This window comes from Uloborus diversus, chromosome 5, assembly GCF_026930045.1.
Source record: "Uloborus diversus isolate 005 chromosome 5, Udiv.v.3.1, whole genome shotgun sequence".
Taxonomy (NCBI): Eukaryota; Metazoa; Arthropoda; class Arachnida; order Araneae; family Uloboridae; genus Uloborus; species Uloborus diversus.
This window is the reverse complement of record NC_072735.1, coordinates 152,436,640-152,463,052: the sequence shown is the minus strand read 5'-3', so window position 1 is coordinate 152,463,052 and position 26,413 is coordinate 152,436,640. Positions and strand designations below refer to the sequence as shown.

The 26,413-nt window shown below is 31.0% G+C and overlaps 1 protein-coding gene across 1 annotated transcript in view; it reads right to left on the bottom strand.

Moving 5' to 3' along the window:
• LOC129223199 (nucleoprotein TPR-like) overlaps positions 1-20,772 on the bottom strand; it is a 110,545-nt gene extending 89,773 nt beyond the window's left edge. The window contains exons 1-22 of the mRNA XM_054857765.1: positions 20,751-20,772; positions 17,203-17,282; positions 15,174-15,228; positions 13,606-13,723; positions 13,346-13,494; positions 12,387-12,507; positions 12,106-12,281; positions 11,856-11,970; positions 11,559-11,698; positions 11,194-11,308; positions 10,209-10,375; positions 9,807-9,921; positions 9,380-9,531; positions 8,476-8,590; positions 8,084-8,238; positions 6,942-7,056; positions 6,060-6,232; positions 5,297-5,405; positions 4,968-5,159; positions 4,220-4,288; positions 3,838-4,107; positions 2,638-2,772 (exon numbers count right to left, since the gene is read on the bottom strand). Coding sequence (XP_054713740.1) covers positions 2,638-2,772; positions 3,838-4,107; positions 4,220-4,288; positions 4,968-5,159; positions 5,297-5,405; positions 6,060-6,232; positions 6,942-7,056; positions 8,084-8,238; positions 8,476-8,590; positions 9,380-9,531; positions 9,807-9,921; positions 10,209-10,375; positions 11,194-11,308; positions 11,559-11,698; positions 11,856-11,970; positions 12,106-12,281; positions 12,387-12,507; positions 13,346-13,494; positions 13,606-13,723; positions 15,174-15,228; positions 17,203-17,278 — 2,832 coding nt within the window. The 5' untranslated portion in view covers positions 17,279-17,282; positions 20,751-20,772. The remainder of the gene's footprint in view (positions 1-2,637; positions 2,773-3,837; positions 4,108-4,219; positions 4,289-4,967; positions 5,160-5,296; positions 5,406-6,059; positions 6,233-6,941; positions 7,057-8,083; positions 8,239-8,475; positions 8,591-9,379; positions 9,532-9,806; positions 9,922-10,208; positions 10,376-11,193; positions 11,309-11,558; positions 11,699-11,855; positions 11,971-12,105; positions 12,282-12,386; positions 12,508-13,345; positions 13,495-13,605; positions 13,724-15,173; positions 15,229-17,202; positions 17,283-20,750) is intronic.
• Between the last annotated feature and the right edge of the window lie 5,641 nt (positions 20,773-26,413).

Genomic DNA, 26,413 nt, shown 5'->3' with positions numbered 1-26,413 from the left:
ATGATGTATAGTTGTATGGATGTATCGTACTATGAATCTTACGTAATCAAGTAAATTAAGTAGTAAGATAACGCTTTAACTTAAATATGCTTTTTGGACATTTTTTTAATGTAAAAGACTGGGGAAAAAATGGAATAAAGAATACAAACTACTTTTATTTTTCCCTTTTAGTTTTGAAAAACTTAGTTGGTCAGCCTTGTACGTTTACGTACCTGGTTTTAAAAAAAAAAAAGGTTGCATTGATTTGAAATATTGCATTGATTTAAAAAACTATTTGGAAAACTTGCATTACATTTTTTAAAAAAAAGTAGTTTTGCAAATTTAATAACCTGTAACCTTGTCTCTGCAGCTTTGCTGGTTACATTGCATAAATTAGATTTCCTTTATTGTCAATGCAAAATTCTTGAATTATTTTGGAAGTGGGAGGGGAGATAGGGTTGTTCAAAAAAACATGTTCAAAAACCCATGCTCAACAAAACAGCATAGCTTTTTTTAAACCATTTGATTTAAACCAACGTGGTTAACCAAAGACATCGGTAGAACACCGAATATTTCCTGTAAATCACCGATGAAAGTCAGCATTTTCTAATTTCGGTCTTTTACAGCAACATATAGCATACTAAATTTTATGAAAATTCTAAAGTGTTATTCCCTGTGTGTATTGATTTCGCAGATAAAAACACATGCAGTTCGTTAATAAGTGCTCTTTGCTATATTTATCTTTCAAATTACTTGTTTTAAAGATCCAGGTCAATTGAATTCAGACCCTCCTGTTTGACTGATTTATGAGTAGAGTTGTGAAATTTACGGAACTTTTGAGCAAGTGAAAAAAAAAGGTTTATTTTTATTTTATTTTATTTTTTTTTTTTTGCCAGGGTTTGATGAGTAGATTTTAAATAGTTACATTTTTTTAGAAAGCATGAAGTGTTAACTATTTAAAAATATATGCAAACCAGTTTTTTTTTTTTTTTTTAACTATTGAAATGCCATCTATGCTTATTTAAACCCCCATTTGTAAAAAGATTGAGTAGTGCTGGAAGCATGCTGCTTTCGCCTAGATATAACTAGTTTGAATCAAAAAATTACAGTTCACTATGCATAGTTCTATTTTGTTAAATGTTTGTTTGATTTGCATTTTAACTTGTCAAATCGCAAAGGAACCAGCTTCGGCAGAAATAAATTCCTAAGGGAAAAGAAACAATAACAAATTTTCAGTTTAAAAAAGTATCGTTTCCGTTTCATAATTGCCAACAGCTTTCCTCCTTCAGGTTACTGAAAACTTGAAATATCATCATTCAATCATTAATTCTGTGTAGGATATGGTTTTTGTACCAGCTAAATCGATTTTTTTGACATTAATTGCAGGGTTTTTATTTATTTTTTTTAAATAAATTGAAGTTTTGGACAGAAAGTTGCCTCCTCCTCCCAGTTTGTTATATTCCTTTAAGCAAATGTGTGCTTGTATACTCAATACATTAAATGGACTTAATCATTTACTCTAATTGAAATTACTAATAGAATTCTGTCTTCCATTAAAAATTTACAGTTTTAGTCAGAATAAAAGCAAATAATACTTAATGTACAGAGAAATTAAAATCTGACAGCTTCGTGCATTTATCAAAGATAGTTTAGGATACTTAACATAAAAAAAGTTCAAAGAAAAAAAGAATGAAGGGGTATTATATATTTCTGAGTACAATATTTTATGCTAGAAGCAAAACTGGTTTTCCCCAAAATGTCCTGCTTTTCTCCTGACAAACATTTCAGTAAAAGGGGTTACAATGTGTTAAATTGTATAAAAGAGTAAAATGACCTTAATTTAGGGTACCTGTTTTTACGATAGAAATAAGAATCTTTTTCTCTGTAATAAAAAGAAAGTTAATCCAAAGGGAAACTGTCATGTGAAACCAATTAAACATAAAAAAACACTTAAGAATTTGAAAAAAAAAAGTAGACAAAGCACATTGATGCAGTACCTTAACAGTTAGCGAATCAACTAAATATTTATTGAAGGTTTTTTCTCCACATATAAAATCCTATTGAGTTTCCAGAATTACTCTTATAGTTAGTAAACAATGTTATTCATAGTTATACACCAATTTTAAGATCAATAATTGATATGAGTTCAAATAAATATAAATGTAGATTGAAGCGAACTTATTTTTTTTTTGGGGGGGGGGGGTTCTGTTTCTGAAATATATTATTTTCCATTACATAATTAGAATAGTTAAAAGTGAGCACATAAATCTAAAGGATAGAAAAAAAAAGAAAGAAGTATCGATATGAGCGTAATTGTGTTGATAACGGAGGAAATAAATTTAATTTTTCTGATGTAGTTTCTTTACTGCATGAATTCATGGCAGCCCATAAGTTCTATGTTTGAATTCAAGTGAAACGTTGCGTTGCAACTAAGTAATAATTCATAATTTTTAGCCTTGTGTTTAAATTCTGTTTATACAGTACTTAAATGCGAAGTGTATTATTCATAAAACTATATTGCAGTCTGAACTAAAACAACACTAATGAGATACGTTGAGGAGAAAATATTTGTTTTATTTGTTTCTTATTTATACTAAATCATGAATTTACAATTTGAAATTATGACGGATAGAAAAAACACGAAAGTCTATGTTTTCAATCCCTGTTCAGGATTTCCTTGATTTTCTCGCGAACATCGTCGTAGACTTTGCCTAAGTCCTCCTTGTATTCCTTGAAGAATTCTTTGGCTTCCTCGGCAACATCCTTGCTGATGTCCTTGGCGTTGTTGATGAACTGAAACAAAAAGAGGTAAATTTTGAAATTCATACAAACGAAGACTTTTCTCAATCTTAGACCCAGAATTTGAACAAAGTCTAGATAGGAAAAAATTTAATCCTATTTTGAGAGATGTACTCCTATTATTTCAGTCTAGTTTTCCAATAAAATGTTCTTTCTTCTATTAGAAAAAAAGCTTGCAAGTTATTAACGAGTTTCTTTTTCCGAAATCAAAGCAATTAATACGAAACTACAAAAATATCAGAAAAGCCTTTGTAGTGAAATCAATAGAAGTGAATTTTAAAATTCTTCAAGGAGTTTTTTCTTAAATACTTTTAGAAAGATATTGAAATTTAAATGCTTTCAAATTATAAACATTTGGTGCATTTTTTTCTATCTTCATAAACCTTTAATGTGAAAATTATCTTTCAATTTAGTAAGTACTTTTACATATAAAGGTAATCAACAAAGAAGTTAAGCAGGAAATCATGGGTTACTGAACTCTTCAGAAGATAAATTGATGTAACGGGAGAGATAAAAATGTTCAGATTTGATCTTATAATCGAGCTGACAGCCACATGCTGTTTCCGAGATTCTGATGAGATGTAACCCGTTAACCTGTTACAACTCTCAGCATAAACTATTCTTACAGCACAGCTGAATAGTTTGCCAATAAAAAACGAAAGTCTTAACGTAGTGGTTGATAGTTAGTTTCTGCCATTGAGAAGGAATAAAAGGTGAAGAGAATGAAGCCTTCAATTCTTGAAGCAAAGATCCCCAGTCACGTGATACATTTGAAAGTAAATTATTGGATGAAATCAGGTTTCTTCCACTCATTTCACAAAAACGTGTCTCCCATTCGTCGTAGTTGAACCACGTGACTTGAAATCGTTGCTTCAACACTTCCTAGGTCAATGATTGGACTTGCTCCCTCCAGTTACTAATTCCTGCTCTAAGGTTTCTCCAAAAAAAAAAGTGCTTACAAATTAGTGTGTAGACTGAAATCCAAACTTTTAATCATGTAATAAACGCGTTTGCAGACTAAGTGTAAGTTAATTTTTGAAAATATTTTTCATCATTTACCTCCTTGGCAATCTGCTTCAGGTTTTCGGCACGATCCTTGCCAACTTCAAGACCTTTCTCGTACTGTTGCTTTGCCCATTCACCAAACTTGACAAACTTCTCTTTGAGGTTGATTCCGAGGTCCTTGAAATAGTTTCTGATCTTCTCGTACAAGTCGGAGATACCTCTCTTGCTTTCCTGTTCCCCAAGGACTCGGTCGATGAGGTCCAAGATCTTTTGTTTTCCGGCTTCACCTTTCTCTTTCAGGATTTTTATCAGTTGTTCAGCAAACTGTCGAAAAATAATAAGAAAATATTGTTATTTATTTCAGTTTTACTCTCAATCTGTTACATAATACAATTGAATGTATTAATGGAAGCATTAATTGTTGACTCATACTTACTTCACTTCCTTTTCCGAAGAGTTCTTCGACCTTAGCCTTCAGTTGTTCAGCATCAAGTTTGCTCCTGACCTGTATCATTGAAATAAAGTATAATTAGAACAAAAACGCACTGAAAATTAAAATTATTGTATTTACTTTTGATCTGGCTTGTTCATAGCAACGTGCGTTTTTAAAATACGTTTTTGTTGTATTGATTAACATCAAAACTGCAAAATTTAAAGTTTTGTGACTTTATGGAATATGTCAATAATATTTCAGGAATCTATTAGCTTAAAACGTTCTAAATATTTCCGGTTTAAAAAGTATACTTTGAAAAATTGAGTATCAGAACTTTTTTTTCCTTTTTCCTTTTTCAGAGAAATATTTATATCAGTAGTTTTGGTAATAAATACAAATAAGCTCCTAAACTTTCATATTATTTTTTAGGAAAAAATATAAATTTGAATCGTCAATTAATTTCTGAATATTGGACTTTCCACTTGCAGTGTTTCTTTTCTGTTCTTTAAGATCTCAATATTTGAAAATATTACTCATATTCTTCCCTCATATAATAACGTTTCACATCAGATTTTTTTATTAACAGTTAAGGGAAACCAATTTGACATTTTTTGACTTAGTTAAAGATATTTCAGCATGGTTAGTACTCCGTGCTTTTTTGTAGCGTTGATCATGGATACAGTTCAATGACTTTCACTAAAATGTAAGTGTACTGAGTTCAACAATTTAAAGAAAGTTTAGATTAACTTACGTAGTCCTTCAGTTTCTGGAAAATTTGCTTGAGGTTAAAGTCAAGGTGTTGAACAGATCTCTTGGTCTTGAGCCTTTCAAGGAGTTTGTCAAAATATTCCTTTACTTTTTCCCTCAGCTTCTGGAGGCGTTCCTTGATCAGTTGTCCAACATCTACGTTGTTTTCCTTCAATTTCTCACGGAGATCCTTAAGCTACGTTTAAAAAAATGAAATTAGTGCATCATCAAATTATGATACAACTGCTAATTCTTGTTACAGAACAACATTCATCAAAAACTACATCAATAACTCGTCATTAATGATTTCTACATAACTTTTCCTCTGTTTACCTTTTGCAACAGATCGGTCAACCCTTTGCCATTTTCCAAGGCATCCTTGATCCTCTGGATGAGTTGAGTTAATCTTTCCCTCAACCTAGTGGCCAAATCCGATTCCTCACTAAAACAGAAAATGCAGAGCATCATTAGCTAACTATGGATGACACACGAGGGCTGATCTATTTGAAAAGCTGTGCGGATAATTAAGCTAGCAAGTAAATTTTTATTGATGTTTCTTGAGAAATAGATGCATCAATATGCACATAAACATAAATTGGGATGCGGCACATTTAATTACACATAAAAAGTTATGGTTTTAAACAGACCCTTTGCTAGAAATGAAGTAAATTAGGGGAAAAAAGAGCTTTAAGGTTGGTTTATTAATTTCAGCCCTTTCTAGCTGAAAAACTTAAAATTCCTTCGGAAAAACTTATTTTTTAAAAGATTGGAAAACTTATTGTTACGACAACGCAGCAGTATCACCTTATTTCTATAACTGGCTCATACAAATTTAGCTACGGCAATTAATGGTGTAGTTAATTTCATTCATCATCAAATATTACTGAATTTGTCCAAATTCTTGTGAAGAGAGGTTGAAATTTTAGTTCATGAAAACGACAGTATATAATCGTAATCTCGACTTTTTTTTCATTTTCAACAATTTAAAACAAAATTGAAAAGTTAAAAAGATGTTAATTAGATTTTCTGGAACATTTGCAATGGGGCTGGATGTTTGCATTTTAAAAGATTTTTAGTGCAACTAGTTATGACTTACTCATCATCATCAGCGAAGAATTCCTCGTGAGCTCGCTTGCTCTTCAGTCCCAATTTTTCCAAGATCTTTTGTAAGTATTCCTTGCCCTTTTCTTTGATTTTTTGCAAAAGGTCCTTTGCGTGAGCACCAATGTCTTCCTTCATGTCCCTCAACTTTTGGCGGATTTCCTTGATCTGAATGGAAAACATTTAGGGTAAGTATTCAAAGATATAAAGAACTATCTTTCAAAATAGCTATTTCCGATTCAAAACGTTGGTTTTGGCAAAAGTCAGTTAGCCCCCCCCCCCCCCCCGATTTTTTTTTTTTTTTAATGCAATACCGTGATGACTTAGACTTTTCGTTAGTTTAGTAGACAGTTCGTTAGTTCATGATGGAAGTCAACTATACAGTTCAAAAGTTATATCAATGAACTTACTGTAAAAGTTAAGGATCTAAAAACGGATTTTCGCTATTTTTCAATGCGATTGAAAGTTTAAACAGAGAATTTATCAAGACTGGAGAATTGAATTTGGTGACTTTTGCCTTAACACCGTGTGCCGACCAAAATATTTTCAGAAATTCATTTTTCAATTCAATATTTCTGTACCAGTGTTAAGTTTCATAATCACATTGAAACAAAAAGAGAATAATTTAAAATTTATAATACATAGACTTTATTGCATTGAGTATTTAAAAACATCAAACAAAAATTTACGTTTGAAAACCAAAGTTTTTCTCGTTAAAATTTTCAAAGCATCTACTCTCGAGTAAAGTTGAACCGCGGTTTAACATTGACTAAACAGCTACTGCAAAAATTAATACATGCAAAAAATGCAATTATACACATTTTAATGTACACTTCAAAAGGCTTTATTTTATGCATATATTTCAAACAATAATTACCTTTTCAAGGTATTCTTCCTTAAGGCCCTTTCCTTTTTCAATGGCATCCTTAACTTTTTCAAGGATTTCATCCAAATGCTCTCTCAATTTCTGTCCCAATTCGGTCTGAGGTTCACTAAATGCGAGAAGTAAAACATATATCTTATCCTTTGTATTTGCTTAATTAAACTTATCATAACTTTTGAAACAATTAAATAAGTTCCAATTGAAGTATTAAAATTAGTAACTTTTGTCTTCGCAGTTTTTGTTTTGTATTATTTGCTCTCATACGTTAATATTGAAGAGCAAAAGGTGCTAACGTTAAATTGTGAAACATAAGATGTTTTAACAAGTTTCATTCAATCTAGATTGCTATTTACAAAAAGGATTAACATAACTCTTCAGTTTTGCTTTGAATAAAATGGAATTTATTCAATTTTGAAAAAAGATCCTTGTTTTCAAAAGATGTGTTTATATTAAAACAAAATAATATATCAAAAATACAATTTAATTTTAGTTTTTTAAATATCCTTTCGGAATCAAAGCTGAATATTTTGTACGGTCCAAACGAATGTGTTAGCAACATGAATGCAACTCAAGTTCCGAACATTAAATGTTATGCATTTATGTTTATAGTTTACTTATCCAGAAAAACAAATGATAATTAACGAACAATTTCTAGAAAGTTGTTTTAATTTTTGATTGTACTAAAATTCCTTTTCCTTTATTGCAGGCCTTAACTTTTTCTATACAATACGTTAAATACTTAGCTGCAAAAAAAATCTTAAGTTAAAGTTTCGAAATTACTAATATGTTTCTACTCCTCAACACTTGTTTCAATTAGTTAATTAATTGTTAAAACAAATTTATAGCAACAAAAGATTTTAGTATTTTCTGCCGGTTACCATGATTTAAGCATTTCATTGAAAGTTTCTTTAGTAGTTACATTAAGTGAACTAACGACACCGACTCTAAATGTAACAATCACGTCTAATTTTATGAAAATAAAATTTTAAATTTAGTTCACTAAACCTTTGATTGACTCTTGTCAAAAATATCACCGTGAACTCGGATTGCTTGATTTAATAATGTTTACGACTGAGTTAATTATCATTTAACAGTCAGGAATTTCAAAATTAATGAAGGCATCGAAATGTTCTTACTCGGCATAAAGAGCTCGCTTGCCACCTAGTCCCAATCGCTCCAAGATCTTCTGGAAGTACTCCTTGCCTTTTTCTTTGATTTTCTGAAGGAGATCCTTAGCACGGGCTCCAATGTCTTCCTTAAGATCCTTCAACTTAGCACGAATTTCCTTAATCTGAAAACGAATCCAAATGTTAATATTTAAAAAAAAAAAGAATGAACGTCGCACAACTCAAAGAATGTGATTTTTGCTCAAAAACTATGCTCATTGCTCTTGCACAGTACTGATAAGTGTACCGTTTTATAGCAAAATTTAATAATAGACGTTCTCAGTAAGTATGTTTTTCAAATAAGTATGTGTGGCTCATTACGGTATATTAAACTACAACTAAAAATAATCCTTATCGGATACCTTTTCCAAGTATTCCTCCTTGACTTCCTTGCCCTTCTCAATGGCATCCTTAATTTTTTCAAGGATCTCATCCAAATGTTCTCTCAATTTCTGCCCCAGTTCGGTTTGTGGCTCACTGCAAAAAAAAAAAAAAACATCAGATTTCACTTACAAGAAGCTAGTTACAGTTCATTTTACGATATTTTAATTTTGGCATAAAATTTAAGCTCAAGACAGTTTCTATAATTTATTGAATTGACATAAAAAAATTTTGAAACATTGCGTTTTGTCAAACGCAAAATAAGAAAATTAAAGAAAGAAAAAAAAACGATATTTAAACTTTTTAATTACTTTTACTTTCAAGTGCTTCAAATTTACGTGATTATTTATGCAAAAATAGTTGGCCTAACAGTAAGATTACTTTTTAAAATTTTTCCATCAAATCTTTCATTTTAAAATAAAACTTTTATTGGTTAGATTTAAGCTTTTGCTAATATGAATCAATGTTTATGCATATTTTTACCACTATGTAAATTATAAGTAAAATATATGAATAGTTGTTAAAATTCAACTCGTAAATCGTGATGTAATAATTGCATAATTTCTTTCTTCTTATTAACTGCATGGTAAATGTGCGACTTTTCATCAATTAGCGTTTTAAGTTTTGAAATAAAAAAGAACATTTCTTTATCTCAAAAATGAAGTTCTAAAAATCACAAGTTTTGCATGACTTTGTTGTTATACTTAACTTTAAAGCTGTTTCGATTGTTGTTTTACTAAATAATTTCAAAAATAATGGATTTTAACTGACAAAAAAAAAATTATCTTTTGATAGAACAAGTTATCATGTTCATAAACTTTTGGATTCAATTTGGAATATAAATTCTTTAAAGTCGATTCCTAAAAACCATGGAAATATTCTTACTCAGCATAAAGAGCTCGCTTGCCCAGTCCCAATCTCTCCAAGATCTTCTGGAAGTATTCCTTGCCAGTCTCCTTGATCTTTTGGAGGAGGTCCTTAGCGCGGGCTCCAATGTCTTCCTTCATGTCCTTCAACTTTTCACGGAGTTCCTTAATCTAACAAAAAACCAACATTAGAATTTTTTACCAAAGCCAAATTATATATAATCAAAATCATTGTACAAGCTTACTCTGAAATCACATGGAAAATTATTTCAAGATCTTTGTCCAGCAAATAGCATTTTTAATCTAAATTCTAACTACAAATCATTTTAACTAAGCTTTTGACTTATAAATATTTTCACTAAGTTTCGTAAAAGAACAAATTATCATTGTTGGACAATTACAGTGTGTATAATGGAACTAATGACAAATTAAATATTTGTAAATACCTTCTCCAAGTATTCTTCCTTGACTTCCTTGCCCCTCTCGATGGCTTCTTTTACTTTTTCAAGGATCTGGTCCAAGTGTTCTCTCAATTTCTGTCCTAGTTCAGTTTGAGGTTCACTGAAAAAATAGATATTTTAAATTAACAAAATTATTCTGCACATAGTTTCAATTTCGTTAAAACTTCTGTAGACACAGAATGACTTAAATGTCAAGGTAATTTTTAAATGACTAGTTATATGACTAGTTATGACTAGTAACTTTTAAAGCCAAATGCTCAGCAACAGCAGCAGGCACAATAATGAATCACTTATGAACTTGTCTCCAGTCTTTTGGGACACCGCAAGAAAACGAATTGAAAAAATAAAAGTATAATTGGAAGCATTTGTGTAAAAGTGGTAACTTACTCATAGAGAGCCTCAGATTCATGAAGAGAGCGTTTGCTGGGCTTAAGCTTTTCTAAGATTCTCTGCCAGTAATCCTTTGCCTTCTCTTTGATGTTCTGCAACAATTCCTTTGCTTTTTGTCCCAGCTCAACTCCAAGATCTTTCATCTGCTCACGGATTTCCTTCAACTGCAAAAGAAAATAAAGTTTGGTTTCTGCACAAAAATTATTATGTATAAAGTTGCAAGGAGATTAATCATTTTTAACATAGTTACACAATCACGAAAACTGAAATATACGTAACAGAGGAAGCCCTACTGATGTCTAATTTCTTTTGGCCAGCCATTATAACTGCATGACTCTAGATGCATTAAAAACTTAGAAGAGTAAGAATATTTAGAATTGTATTAATTTATTTGAGATTTCTTTTTTACTCTTTTCACTTTAGATATTTTCGTTCAAATAAAATCTGCACCTCCTTTAGGATCAAGGATGTAAAAAACGAATTCGCACTTTCGCCCCAAACTTTTTTTTAAACTATTTTAGTCTAAATGTGTGCATAACATTCACTTTCATCTGTTATTTAAAATCAATTTGTACTCTAAATTCTATTCGACAAGGAAGTATGCCTTAAACTCCATGTTTTTTACTTGACTCTCTAATTAACATATGAAATGAGCAATTATTCAGGAAATTATTAAAACTGACATTTTACTTTTTTCTAAAAAAATGTCTTGTAAAAACTGTTATTTTACTGTTTATGTTACAATGTTGGAAACACGTCGGTTTTAATGTTTTCAATGATATTTGTTTGTATCCGGGTTGTTATTTTACCGGGGGTTTTCTCATTTTTAGCCGTAGTAATATCTTTTCTAATATTTTATTGTTACATTCGAAAAAAATATTAGTAAATGCTTTCACTTTTTTCACGAAAAGATAACATGATTGATTCAGCATTCACACTCACTCACACACACACACAACTATGCATAAAGCATTTTATTTACCTTTTCAAGAGTAGATTCCTTGACAGCTTTACCATTGTCAATGGCATCCTTGATTTTTTCAAGGACTTGATCGAGTTCTTCCCTAAGCCTCTGGCCAAGTTCAGTTTGGGGTTCACTAAATTTAAAAAATAAATAAATAAATAAATAATGAAACACGTTTTAAATTAACATTACTTAATATTTCTTTTCCAATAAACTCCGAGTTTCTGAATAGTACTTTTCTAGTTGTTAACATGTACATATTTTTAAGCACATTTTGAAGATCTATATAACTTCCAAAAAACATTTATATCAGTTCAAATAATACGGTTTTGGGGAAAATATTCAAGGATTTAAATCGGAAACAAAAATTTTAGTGACCTTACCCTCGTTTTTCAAGACCCAATCGTTCCAGGATCCTCTTGAAGTATTCCTTAACTCTTTCTCTGATTCTTTGTACAAGTTCCTTAGCTTTGTCGCCGAGTTCAACTCTGAGTTCTTTCATCTTTTCACGTACTTCCCTCAGCTATAGCACGAAAAGTTTTACCATTTTACTTACACCAATAATTCAGTATCATGTCATATTAAAATTTAATTATTTCTACAATTAAACTTGAAATTTTAATATTTGTGTACGAAGATAGAGTAAATAGAAGTAAAGCTTGTATGGAAAACTTATGAACCTTTTCAAGAGTTTCCTCTTTGATGCCCTTGCCCTTCTCAATAGCTTCCTTGATTTTGTCAAGGAGCTGTTCGAGTTTCTCCTTCAACTTCTGTTCAAGTTCGGAGTGAGAGTCACTGAAAACAGAAATACAGAATACGGAATTACTAAAGATACACAAAACTTCAAACTGTTTCTTAAAGAAATTCCTAGTAATGTTCTTAAACAAGAGATGAATTCCAAAAAAATATACATAAACAAATAATACTTACTCATCAGCAAAAGCTTGTTCGAGGTGGAACTCAATAGCGCGCTTGTTCAAGCCCAATTTCTCCAAAATTCTCTGCCAGTAATCCTTTGCACGTTCCTTAATCTTTTCCAACACTTCTTTAGCATGATTGCCGATTTCTTTGCCCATATCCTTCAACTTTTGACGGATTTCCTTAATCTATGTGGAATAAAAGCACATTTCAACGTTTAAAAGTTAGTTGATTTTTTATGTATTAATTGAAGTCGCAGTTTTAAGAACTCGAAAAATAAGTCCAAAACTTACCCTGTCCAAGTACTCTTCTCTGATGGCTTTTCCGTGGTCAATTGCATCTTTTACTTTTTCAAGGACTTTGTCAAGGGCTTCTCTCAAAGATTTCTCAATGTCGTCTTTGACATCATCATCACTAAAATACACAAAAGTGTTATTAGGATTATTAAAAATTACAAATAATTGAAAAACTGTGTTTTTGATTAGCATGAAATGCTTTTTCCGAAAAAGTTAAGCAACATTCAAAGCATCACCGTCCTGTTAACGAATGCACACTTAGTTCTAAATGGTTTAAAATTCAAGCAAGGACGGATACAAGAGAGGAGCGATGGGCACAAGTCCAAAAAGCACAACTTAAGAATACTTTGGTAATGAAAAAAGGAAGGAAAAGGTTGTAAGAGAACCTTCTGCCTTCCAAACCTTGGCTAAATCTGTATATTTCAGTTGTTTTGAATTACAGTGATGCAGTAGCCTCCTTCCCCTCAAGTACGTGCAAATAAGAAAAAAAAAGTGGAATGAAAAAAGTGAAATACAAAAATCATTCGCCCCCTCCGTGGAAAAGTTCTGGATCCGTCCTTGAATTCAAGCTTAGTTTTAACTGGTCATGACTTATTTTAAATTCAACAAAATGTACTGAATCTAAGTTTCCAATTTGTCAATGATTAAAGTTTATCTTCCTTATTTTATTGTTGAAACTACAAAATAAGATCATTTACAATTTGTTTACAATTTAACTTATACCTTAAATTTCTATCATATATTACTTTATTATTATTATTATTATCGCTTTTAAAACTCTATTGAAATTGATGGTTTATTTATGAACTTGGCTAAAAAAATGACTCAAACGAGGTGTTAATCATTCCCACTCTATAAATCCCCACCTGCTGACTTAAATTGAAGCCATTATGTGCATTTGCAAAACTTTGACTGCAGTGAATTTATCCTAGAGTAAATGTATATTCTCTACTTACTCGGCAGCAAATCGTTTGTCAGGCCTAAGCCTTTCTAAGATTCTCTGCCAGAAGTCCTTTGCCTTCTCCTTGATCTTTTCAAGAAGCTCCTTGGCTTTCTCGCCGAGTTCCACCTTCAGTTCCTTCATTTTGTCTCGAGTTTCTTTGAGCTTTCAGAGAAAAAAAGAACATTGAACTTCCACAACTGCCAAATGCAAAAGATTTTCAAGCATAAACTTTCGTCATTTTTTATTTATATTTATTTTTTATGAATTACTCACCTTCTGAAGGAGCTCTTCTTTCACCCCCTTTCCTTGCTCAATGGATTCCTTGATCTTTTCCAAAATTTCATTGAGCCTCTCCTTAAGCTTCTGGCCCAATTCAGTCTGGGGTTCATCACTGGAAAAAAAAATGCATTACTTTAATGTGGTAATGTCTTACAATACATTATAAACTGCGAAAACACTATAATATGAGATGTTGTCGAACTTTTGCCTGGTAGCAATATGACATAATTTAAAATTTCTCTAATATAGCATTTTAAATTCAATAAAATATAATATTATGTCTGGAGCAGCTTTGGCAGAGGTTATACTTTTAAAGTTCTGCAATTTTTTTTCTAGACTTAATATTATTATTATTTTTACTATGGTGTGTGATTTAAATTTGCCAAATTTTTTAAAAACTTTGGCAACAGGTTTGGTGCCCCCCAAATGTTGGTGCCCTGTGCCCGTGCCCCTTGTGCCTATGCCTTAATCTGGCCCCTGGCATAGTCATAAAAATAAGTAGACAATTTATTGTTATAATACAGATAAATTCTTAAAATAATACTTGTAAATAGCTAGCCTAGGTTTAAGAAAGTCTTAGTAATATTTTCAGTCATTATCATTGAAGTGAGCAAAATGAATTTAAAATGTTCTTTCAACATAGGTTAAAACAAACGATCTGAATTGCTACTTTATTTCATAAAAACTTAAAAAAGCATTTTAAGACTTACTAAAAATTGTATTTTGTAATTGTGTTTTGTAAAGGAAATTCTCCGGATAAAATTTAAAAATGCAAAATTATCGCAAGATTTTTTTTTCGCAAAGATTGTTCGTCGTAAGATTATAAGGAGAGTGAGAAAAATCCGTGACTTTTACCAGCAAGAATTGAATACATTTTCTTCATTGCTGTGAAGCGAAATTTCTAGTTCTGTCCATTTCAGAATTTAGTAATTAATTTGCAACTAGTAATTACTTAGATTGTTAAAAAATGAAGATATTTAAAAATTGATCCTTCTTCAACGAAACGTCGATGCAGGATAGAGTTGAAGTGATTTTTCGAATTCTCCTCTCCCCCCCCCCTTTCCCGAAAAATTGGCTATAAACACCCAAAGTAATGCAAAAGAATGAAAGATACATAAAAAATTACTATTTATTATATTTTTGTTTCAAAGTTCAACTTTGTTTTATGATAAAAAAAAAATTGCAAGTAAGGAACTAACAAAAAATAAGGTTTATATCAGGCATTTGTTATTAAATGCACGATATCCATAAGTTTAAAAGTCAGTAATTTTGGATAAGTTTGTCCAAAATTTTATTTAAATGAATGGCAAATTTCTACGCATTCATTTTAAAGTAACTATACAAGATATTTTTCAAATCAAATTTTTAAACAGGAATGAGTCAAACGATAATTTCTTGCAATGAAAATCGTGGATAGAGAAATCACGTATTGAATAATTTGGCATTTAGGGCTCTAAAAACCATAATAAATTACTAAGGAAATTATTTGGGTTAAAATTAATTATTACTAGTCTTCCTGAATGTTTTTAATAATATGTTTAAAAAATTCTTTCGTTACTTACTCAGATTCCAAAGCCAAAGTCAAAGAAAAGAGGTCTTCAAACTTTTGCAAAACACCTGCAATTGCAGAAAAGAAAATCGTAAACGATTTCATTTTAATAAAAGTTTTAGTTCAACATAAAGATCAGAAAGAAACATTTTGTACAATTATTGTCTATAATACTCATCATTATGAAAATCCTCACAAAATCTAGTGAATTAACTTTTGATATAACTACCTTTTGTTCTAAAATGCCGAAACACTTCCTCAACTTCAAGAGTAAAGGGTACAAATACATTTTACTGTGTGTGTGTATTTTTTTTTCTTTGTAATAATTAGTGCATATTATTCTTAAGCTGAAAAAATTAAAATTTCAAAGTGCCATTGTTAGTCTGACACTAAATATTAAATTCTTCAGCGGACTGCACTCTGAACTATTTTTATTTCACTTTCTATTCACTTTTCCAGTTTTAACCATGAATTTTTACCAGCTAGCTCCGAAATCCTGAAAACTATTAATTTGGAATACTTAATTAGAAAAATTAATTTGATAAATTTTATTATGAACATCATTTTTTTCTTCACCCGTGAAAACTCATCATTTTATTCCTAAAAATCCGTTCAAATATTTATCATAAAGTTTTAATACATTTTTAGTGTAACATAATTTCAATGCTTGTCAAAATAGTTTACTTATAAATTTAACATCCTTGTCTATTTCTAACTATCAATACTAAAATCATTTTTTTATTTACTGTTCATAGAATGTTTTTCATTCAAATACAATGATCCTCACATCGAACTAATTTTTATATTTAGACATAAATAGATTGGAGGAAATTTTTTTCTTTCGTTTTTTGTCCTTCTTTACCTAATTTGCATCTATATTGTTCCAACACATATTCAAATGTCATTGAATTTCAATGCTGTAACTCTTTGCGGTTAATATATAATAATTCCAGTCGTAAAAACTTTACCTTTATATAACTTCTTAGCAATAATCAAACACTTGAAAAAAACTTAAACATCAAGAGAAAAAAGATCTAGTAAATATTAAGGTGCAGGGTTTAATTGAACAGTAACAGTAAACATAAATTAATTTATAAATCCGTTTTCATAATACTTCAGTAGTTAATTCATTCTTTAACAAAATAACTTTCATTTCTTTTGCTCACCCAGCACTGCATCTTTTTAGAGAACTAGAATTTATCCTAATTAAAACTTAACGTTAGGAATTTAGTACAAAATTAATTTCAGTCTTTTTATTTTAAGTTTGATTAGGTAATAATCGTACACGCAACTGCACTATTTTTATCACACTAGCTTCAATTAATAAAAATTTGCTATGTTAAAAGTAGTTCTGATGCAAAAAAACGTCGAATATAGAATTCGAAATAGAAAAACCTAATCGATCAGTACAGAATAACAGCGTTTGTTCTTTTCAGTTCCTTTGTAAATTTCTGTGGCTATTTGTGTGACTGAATTTCATTAATCGTTTTATCAAAACCAACATTTTTTTGAATCATTAAATTGCAAGTATTTATTAATAACTATGCGAATGTAAAAATAAAAACGCGCCAAGAATGCATATTTTGCTTTATAATTAAAACAATTGTAAAAACAAACTTCTAAACTGCATTTTTAGTACCAAATAAACCGATCAGTCTTTAATTAGTAAATTGTAGAGTTTGTATAGGAATTAAGAGATTTTACCTAAAACTTTCTTTGCTTTTTCCAGTCGTATATAGAGTAGATTCATTTGCCAATCAGCATTACTTCTGTGTTGTTTAAGTTGCGTAAATTCAACATTAAAAATTATCACTTGAGTGATTTTTCTTTTAAGTAAACAAAACTAATTGCTTGCCATGAATCTAGCCAAGCTCAAATAATCTTTTAAATTTAACTTTCGTTGTCCTATTATGCATGTTACGTAAAATATAAGTTGTAAAGCATTAGTATTCCCAAATATTAATTCATTTAATAAAATTATTACCAAGATTAAAAGTAGCAGCAATAAAATCAAACTTTCTGAAAAAACAATGTATGCTTACCGACTTCTTCCGTAGGAACAGGAACAGCTGCAGCAAGGGCAAAGCCCGCGAGGAAAAGCACCGCGAGAAACTTCATGGCTCTGAAAAATAATGAATTTATAGTTTTGTATGGAAAAACTCAAAAAAATGTGACAAAAAATATATTATGAAAGCGTGTTAATCAGTGAAGGTCATATTCACCAACCAAGTTGAGTCCTAGTCAGACACCCAAGCCGTCGATTCTCATTGGTTGAAAAAATTTTCCATCGACGGTTTGGTTGTCTGGTTGAAGTTAAACTTGGCTGATGGTTATGATCGTTAGTGTTGCACTGTAAAGGTTTATTTTAGTTTTAAGTATTCAAAAATAACTGGTTCGGAATAGTTTAAGACATTCAAGTTTAGTTTAAGTTCAGTTAAGTCAAGTTCAATTTAAAATATTCAAAATTAGAAGAAATGATCAAAGTAAAAAAAAAACTATAGTTTGTTATTTATTTACAACTCATCAAACACGTTCTAGTCCTTACAAAGAAGATTTGCTTTGTTAAAGTAATCACCAATGTTCTAGCATTAACTACATAAGGAGATTTGCTTCGTTAAACTTATCAAAATCAGTAGCATTTACTAATTCAGCTATACATATTTTTTTCCGCTACATTGAAACCTACAAATTGCAATTCATAGTACGCAAAAAAGAAAATTAACATATTCTTAAAGTATGTTTCTTCGATATCAAATGTTCTTAAAAGTCTCTACGTCTTCATCCTTTCATCAGCAAAATAATCTACGTGAATTGTACGCATCGTTTCACAAATGCTTCTTTTCTAGTCAAATAACTTTTTTTTACTCATTGAATACGAGATTTTAAAAATGTTCATGCAAAGAACAAGTTTTGGCAGCAAATATTCTTGAAGCATGGAGTTCGATGTATAGAGTTAACATCCATAACTATTAAGAGATTTACTTCCGAATTAATGTCTTCACTTAAAGTTTTAAAAAATTGTTATGAGCCTATTAATTTATAATTTTAAACTTTCAATCTTTTTATTACTCAAAGTAGACATTAATCAAAACAATTAGTTCATGAAAACAATATAAATAAATTTTAAAAAATTATTAAGTAAGCATAATTTAAATTTAAATTTTAAATTTTACCATTTGTTTATACTTTTATCGCGGTTTAGGTGTTTTAAATATGCCATAGCATGATTTTAAGTCTAGATGTTTTTGCTTTTTGAAGATATTATTTGCTTTAATTGCTTCAGTCTTATTCCAGTTTTTATTTTAATTTCCTCTGTAATTGGATTTTTTTCTCTAGAAGGCAATATTTTTAAAGAAAGGAAGAAATAATAATGATGATGATCAAAAAAGTTTAAAGTTATCAAAAAGCAATAAATCAAAAACCGTTTGATCAATTTACAATGTTATGACGCTTCCCTTAATTAAATGTGTATTACTTTAAGAAGTATTGGTTTTCGAAATTTTATGAATTAGAAATACAATTTTCTTAATTATTCTGTTAATAGTAAATCTAGTATTGCCTCTTTTCTTCGAATTGATATGTCACATATGCTATTAACTATACTAATCGCTTGCAAGGAAAGACGTTTGGACAACGAAGTAAATTTTGAAACGATTAAAATATTACGCGTGTTCAAGGTTTTTCCCCATGGGATTACCGTGCTATCATTTTTAATTCACTTTCGCCCGCTTGTTTGTCCCAATTGGGCGAAACAATGCGTTTTAAAAAATAGAAAAATAAAATTAAAAAATTTGACTTTAAAGTGGTATGCATAAAATCTTAAAATTATTTACCTGACTAAAATGTTAATGTTTTTTTTTTAATATTATTTTTATTATCAAATAAACTGTAAATTACATAATCATGAAATTCCGCTAAAAACAGCCCTTTTGAAACATATTGTGCTGAGTTTTGCAGCCACAACGTTTCAGCGACAATAGTTGACTAAATTCAAACAAATGTATTTACGGTACTTTTTCAGTTGTGGAAATTGCTAGAGCAGAAATCCTCAGCCGGTGTTCAGAAAACCATTTTAGTAGTTCAATCTTTGCATTTATTACATAATTACAACTATCAAATTCGTAATTATGGATTTTGAAACGGTTCTAAGCGACGGTAACGTTAACATTCATTATTTAGCTGTTTATTACAATGAAAATATTAGCAACGACAATTAACTAAATTCAAACAAATGTGTTTACGGTACTTTTTCAGTTGTGAAAATTGTTAGAGCAGAAATCCTCAGCCGGTATCCAGAAAACCATTTTAGTTGTTCAATCTTTGCATTTAGTACATAATTTTACCAGCTGTAAACTCGTAATTACGGATTTAAAAATGGTAATAATGTTGCAGGCAATAAAGAAGGTTTTCTCCGCAAATAATTTTTGGAAAATGCTTTCTCTTCTCCATCTACCGGAGCAGGTTGCGCACAATTTTTTCTTTACAAAAATTGTCCAGTTTTTTAGGTAATTAGTCCACGAATAACAAAAAAAGGGCATTTTCTTCAGTTTTATATGCAACTTTTTGTGCTGTCAGCAGTACAAGCTTTAAATGTTTAGCGATTCACAATACCAGCTGTGTGCTAAGAAACACTGATCTAGCATTTTCACTGAACTAAGTTCAATGAAGTATTTTTTAAAAAAAATCTGCTAAAAATATGTTTAAATTTTAATTAGATTGTGGATTGATTAGATCGGTAGATTACAAGTTTATCATAGCATAAGATGGTTCGTCGTAAGATTATAAGGAGAGCGAGAAAAATCCGTGACTTTTACCAGCAAAAAACATGAATAACTTTTCTTGATTGCTGTGAAGAAAAATTTCTAGTTTTGTCCACTTCAGAATTTAGTAATTAATTTGCAACTAGTAATTACTTAGGTTGTTAAAAAATGAAGATATTTAAGAATTAATCCTTCTTCAACGAAACTTCGATGCAGACTAGAGTTGAAGAGGATTTTTGAATTCTCCTCCCCTCCCCCCCCCCCTTCCCAAAAAATTGACTATAAACACCGAAGAAGTGCGGAAGAATGAAAGATGCATAAAAAATTACTATTTATTATATTTTTGTTTCAGAGTTCAATTTTGTTTTTTAATAAAAATTGTAAGTAGGGGACTATGAAAAACTAAATATATTATTTAAATAATAATAATTATATGCATTAAAAATTATACCCACAATTCCCCCTCTCCCTTTACCAAAAAAGTGGCTACAAACGCCCAAGAAATGCGAAAGAATGATACATACATAAAAAATTACTATTTCTTATATTTTTGTTTCAAAGTTCAATTTTGTTTTCTGATAAAAATTACAAGTAAGGGACTAACAAAAAAACTAAATATACTATTTAAATGATAATAATAATACGAATTAACAATTAAACCTACAATCCCATTGAATTAATGAGAAATTTCCAATTTAAGTAAATCCTGATGTTTTCAGTTAAGACACAAATGAATTAGAGATTATAAATTACATGATACTCTTAAATTTGTTACATGAATAATACAATGTTGCAAGGTCAAAGATTCACAGCACTCTTGGCATACTTACCCGATGCAAGTGACTCCTCAAATGTGAAGATCCTCTCCAATCGATGGTATATATATGGGAAGTCTTGTAACGGACAATCAAAGGTTGTTTCTTTATCATATTTATCACCCTGTGAATTGGATGATTTTTTTAAATGTATCTGGGATTGAAAGTATTCGGTTTTGAAAATCCACCTGTTGGTTCTCACAAGTAACATCTTTTACTGATTAACCGGATATAGATATTGATTAGGTTAGAACGTGTGGCCGATTTCGAGAGATTTCTGGTAAAATTCCCGTTGCAAATAGAGTTGATTTTCTGATTTTGTTGTGCAGTTTCATATCATGACATTGCAGTTTTGAAGTAGCAGATCGGACGGTTTTATTTTGTCTATTTCTTGAAAGTTACAATGAAGTAACTTCAAAATTTCATAAGTAAAATTGTTTCACAGAGCTCGGTTATGTTTCTGGGGATCTTATCAAGAATTAAAAATGGATTAAATTTAAAGTCTTGTCTTGTAAAGTGTATGCAAAACTTTTATTTGATCTAACTTTTAAACGAGTTATGCCATGGAAAAAAGGATAATTTTGTCCACCAGGAAACAGCTCATATATTTCATTAAAAATAATAATTCAAAAGGGTAGTGAGCATTTTTTTTTTTTTTTTTTTTCACTTAAGAAATGACAAACGTGTGTGTGAATTCTTAAACAAAAGAAAATTGTTCAATACCTTTCAAAATTATCACTTTTTGATGAAATATATAAGCTGTCACGTGCGGGACAAAATGGCGACTTTTTCGTGGACTGGCCGTTTATTTCCTCTGGAGTACAGAATAATTTCGCTGTATCAAAATTACTAAACTAGATGAAAATTCGGGGGATTTGCAATTAATTGTTCAGCTTTAAAAAAAAATACTGAATAGTGCAAACACAAAATATCGCATCTGTTAGATCAGTTGAGATTCATTTCTAACGACTTGGAGTCAAATGAATCTTTCGGGTGTTAGTTCATTCTTAATTTTCAGAAATGACAAATTTAGCAGAATCTCTTATGCAGACTACAACTAAAAACTTCTGACCAAAATCAATTGTAATATTTAGCACTGCACTTTGGTAGTGAACTGTCAATCACATCAATGAAACTGTAGAAACATTCGCAACTCAATTACGGTACGGATTTTACAAAACCTAAATTTCACCAGTATTATTTACCCAAACAAGACACTGTTTCGCAATCATTATTAATTTTCTCTGTAGGTTGATTATCGCTCTGCTCCCTCGCCTACTAATTCCTTGTTTCATGTTTCACTTATTCGAAACTAATAAATCGTTTTTGCCTTTGCAACCGACAAGTTCTTTATGTATCCTAATTTTATTTCTCTGAGCTGTTTTGAAATGTGAATGTTAATAACTTAATTAGTTTGATTACGTTGTTTTTAGCCGAGAGTTCGTAAAAATGCGATATTTAAACATTCAAAGCAGTTTTAGAAGTATGAAAGCCTAGAAATATAAAACCTAATTCAACTCCAGTGTATCTCCTTGATACGTTTGCCTACAGAAAAGTTTAATGTGCACCTCACAATATCTTCTCTACCTTCAAATGAGTTATGTTCCTTTATCTCAGTGGTACCCAATCTACGGTCTATGGTCAACATCCGCCCCGCGATGCTGATCTCTGTGGCCCGTTGTTTTGTTCGATGTTACAAATCCAAAAGCACGACTAATGGCAATGTCACAAATGTGAACCTAAAAATTCAGAAATTTGTCTCAAAAAATCATGCATTTAATAAAATAACCACCAGGTAATCATAACAATTATTTGTTTTTAATTTTCTTTTCTATTCCATATTATCCCATGTTATTTAAAAAAGAATGAAATATTTTGAAATTTTATAAGTGTTTAGACTTGTGAGAATGATTTTAATACAAATTCTGGCTCTCGGACAGAAAAGAGTTGACACCACTGCTCAGGGCCTCGCCGTCCCTATGTGCAAGATCGTGTGGCGCACAACGGCCCCAGAGCAAAAAAGGCGCCGAGCTTTACCGATCAATAATGCTCCAAATGAAAGAAAAAAAAACTCAAACTAAAAAAGTAAAATGGAATTCTTCATTATATCTAATGGTGGCGGTGAAATTATACTGCTCATAGAAATAATAAATCCCTCTCACTGAAAATCTAAAAGGAAAAATTATTAACTTGTTGTGGTGTTGTGTGTAAACATGATATTCAAAAAGCGCAATCTTTTACACTGCAAACATATGAATTTAATTGATGCATGCATTAGCATTTTCTTTCTTAATGCGGAGCCGTGAATACTATTTCGATAAGTCTATAGGACATAAGGTTGAGCATACGAGGCGCAAAAAATTTGCTATTCCCCATTTTCGTTCTTGCGGTAAATACCTTGTAATAGAACTTGTGCAATTATAGTCTTTTTGTGATTTTCAATTCGTATTAATTCCACTGCTTCGTGTCATGATACATAAAAAAAAAAAAAAAATACGGTAAGCACCTTTGCATGTCATTTAGATGTGCGTAATATTTAGAAATTGTAGACAATAATTTAGGTTACCTTTTTAATTCCGAAAAATAACGACTTGACCATAATTATTCGATTTTCCTCCCAGCCCCCTTTTATTTCTTTAACTATTTGTGTATTAAATTTTTAAAAAAAGCTTCGGAGAGTCTATGTATTTGTTTAAGGTATTAAATTTTATGCCTTTTGTAACAGTTTCGTATTTTAGAATTTTTGATTTTACTGGAAATGATTTCAGCTTCAAATTTTAAGCGGGAATATCTTCTACTTCAATTTAGAAATCTATTCAGTACTCTTTTGTCATGTTTTGACAGGCATAAAACTTTGAATAATATTTATCAATTAGAGTTTAGAGAGATATTTAGAGCAGCGTTAACTTGATGTTTGAAAATATTTTCTTCTTCCAGAAACGCATTAGCATATCAAAGACAGGGTTCGTCAAACCGGGCCCAGCACGAAAAAACTCTCCCGAATTTAAGCTGCATACTAGCCGTCCCCCCCCCCCCTTTTTTTTTGAAGTACTCATTAGACTAACATGAACAATAATTATTTCAATCAAATTCCTTTTTTTTAAATTGTTGCGGTAAAATGCTTTGATTCACTGAAACTGGCCATCTTTTTTTTAACAGCAGCTCAATGCAAGGTTTCCAAGAGAAAAAGTTAGATTTCAAAAGTCCATTTTGATCGCTCCTCCCTTACATCCGCCCTTACTCGAAATAACTTCGAGATATGAAGTAAAAACGTACACTGTGTTCCAAAATTGAAAATTTACATATTGTTTGTCTTTTGAAAAATTAAATGTCAAACATTTTTTCATATTAAATCTGTCTACAAAAGCTTACCCCAGGCGCTAACTATATTTTGCTCGAACTTTAATGCATAAAGGCGCTCAAAAGACATTTGCACAACGGCGCCGATCAGGCTAGGCGCGGGTCTGCCACTGCTCTATTTAGTTAATTGTCTTATTCCTCTTTTTTTTGTCTGCCTCTCTTTTTGTGAATCTTTTATGTTTTATAGTTCTCGATATACTTGAGAGAGAGGGGGTGTTTTTTCGAATCGACAGTTCGTTAGCCATTAATGTGCATATCACCTAGATAAACTGCAAAATATCTGAACGGATATTATGTATCAGATATTTTGAACATATTGGCATATTTGTAGTTAATCTGTAGCTTACATGATTATTAAATGGTAATGTAACATGTGTGTAACATGTTACATTTCACCAAAATGCGTGCATATGGAATGCAATTTGAAGGTAGATAGTCAATGTACGAGTATTTTTAGTTTTGTATACTTTAAATATTATTATTTTAATAACTTTTATACATTTTCTTTCCAATCTCAGATTTTTTTACCAACAGTCAGCAAATAATTGAGCAGTGTCTTTAAATTTCAACCCTGAATTATTATACCACAGATCCAGTCGCCAATTATGAATAGTACAATTTAAAGCATTGTTTTTCATGACACTGTGGTAAGCCAAGTTTATCAATGATAAATTCCTTCAATTAGTCCGTTTGGCAATGCTGCTTTTTTTATTCATCAGTTAATTTGGACTGCACAAATAAACGGCAATTATATTGGAAAACAAACTACCTCCTAAAACAAAATGGCATACATATTTATTTAATGAAATGTCTACCGTCTGTACTCATACATTGTGTACAAAGTGTTGTGTGTGCAAAGTATAGAAGAGTGACTATCTTCACTATCCTAATGTTTTAGAAAATAAAATGTAGCAGTACTTCAGTGGAGAAAACCCCTCAATCAGCAATAAACTTTCACAAGAAATGGTCTCCTAAATGACGAAACATGTTTAAAACTGTCGCAGCAGTTTCGAGGTAAATAATAAAAGCAAGAAAAAAACCATAAAGTTTTTTTTTTTTTCTGGGTGTGACAGACGCATGTGAACAAACACAATCTTGGAGGCTTGTTAAATTTGCGCTTCACTTGCTACAGATATTTCATTAACAATTTTTTTGGCATTACTCATTCACTTGACGACAGTAAATTTCCCAATAGATCATTCCAGCCTGTTAAAAGTTCAAAATATAAGGGAGAGCAGGGCGAGGGGGGGCACCTAGAATTATGTTTAAGATAAACATTACTTCTTTTTTTTTTTTTTTTGTCTTTCTTCAGATGAAATAGTCGCAATTCCATACTTGTTGGTGTTCAACATTTTATATGCTGTATTCTGTAAAAATAATTTCAGAAAAGTTTATTTCACATCACCGAAAGTATATAACATCTTTTCAATGTAAATGTTGTATGTACACTCAAACCTGATTTTGTGCTGTCTTTTTTTTTTCCTACAGCACTCCCGCCCACCGGGCTCTGCAGGTGCAGCTCCTCCGGTACTGAGCAATGTCCCCCGAAATCCGCTTCTTCTGGTCGGTGGCATCCATGTCCTACACACACGCACGCTCATACACACACACACACGCCTACGTGCATACACAAGTCTATGCACGCACAAACCTACATATGCACGCTCGCCTATATATATATACACACACACGCCTACATGCATGCACAGATCTACGCACACACAAGCCTATACCTGCACGCGCGCCTACACACACACACAACTATACACACGTTAACCGCCCAAAAGAAGGGATAGGTCTGGGGGGAGAGCAGCAGTTTCTAGAAACAATAACTCCAATGAGTAGGGTCCTGCCGCAACTCGTGAATGCGAAAAACATAATTTGAATTAAAAACATCGGAATTCAAATTAATTTTCCTTTTTTTTTTTCTTTCTTGTTCGGTATATGAAGTTTTCAATCAGGTTGGAAGTCAGTTGACGAAATTATTTTTAAAACGAGTGTGAGGTTGTATCTTCATGTAACGACATAGGCATCCTGATGGGAAGTCACTGTGACCTCCCATAAAGTTCCTTATTCGGGAAATTTTGTCCGACTACTCGGCAAAATTATCATCACTTGGTTTGTTTTGATTTCGTTTAGAGAAGCCATTCCTTCTTATTTTGTAAATTTCTGGGTTATTTTCTATGTGAGACTTTTTTTATGCGGTCCCTATCCACCGCATAATTATTATTATTTTTTTTTTTACATTGTGTTGCGAAAAAAACTTTTTGTAGCTACTCATAAAGTTTCGAACTTTTTTTTTTTTTTTTTCATGCGGT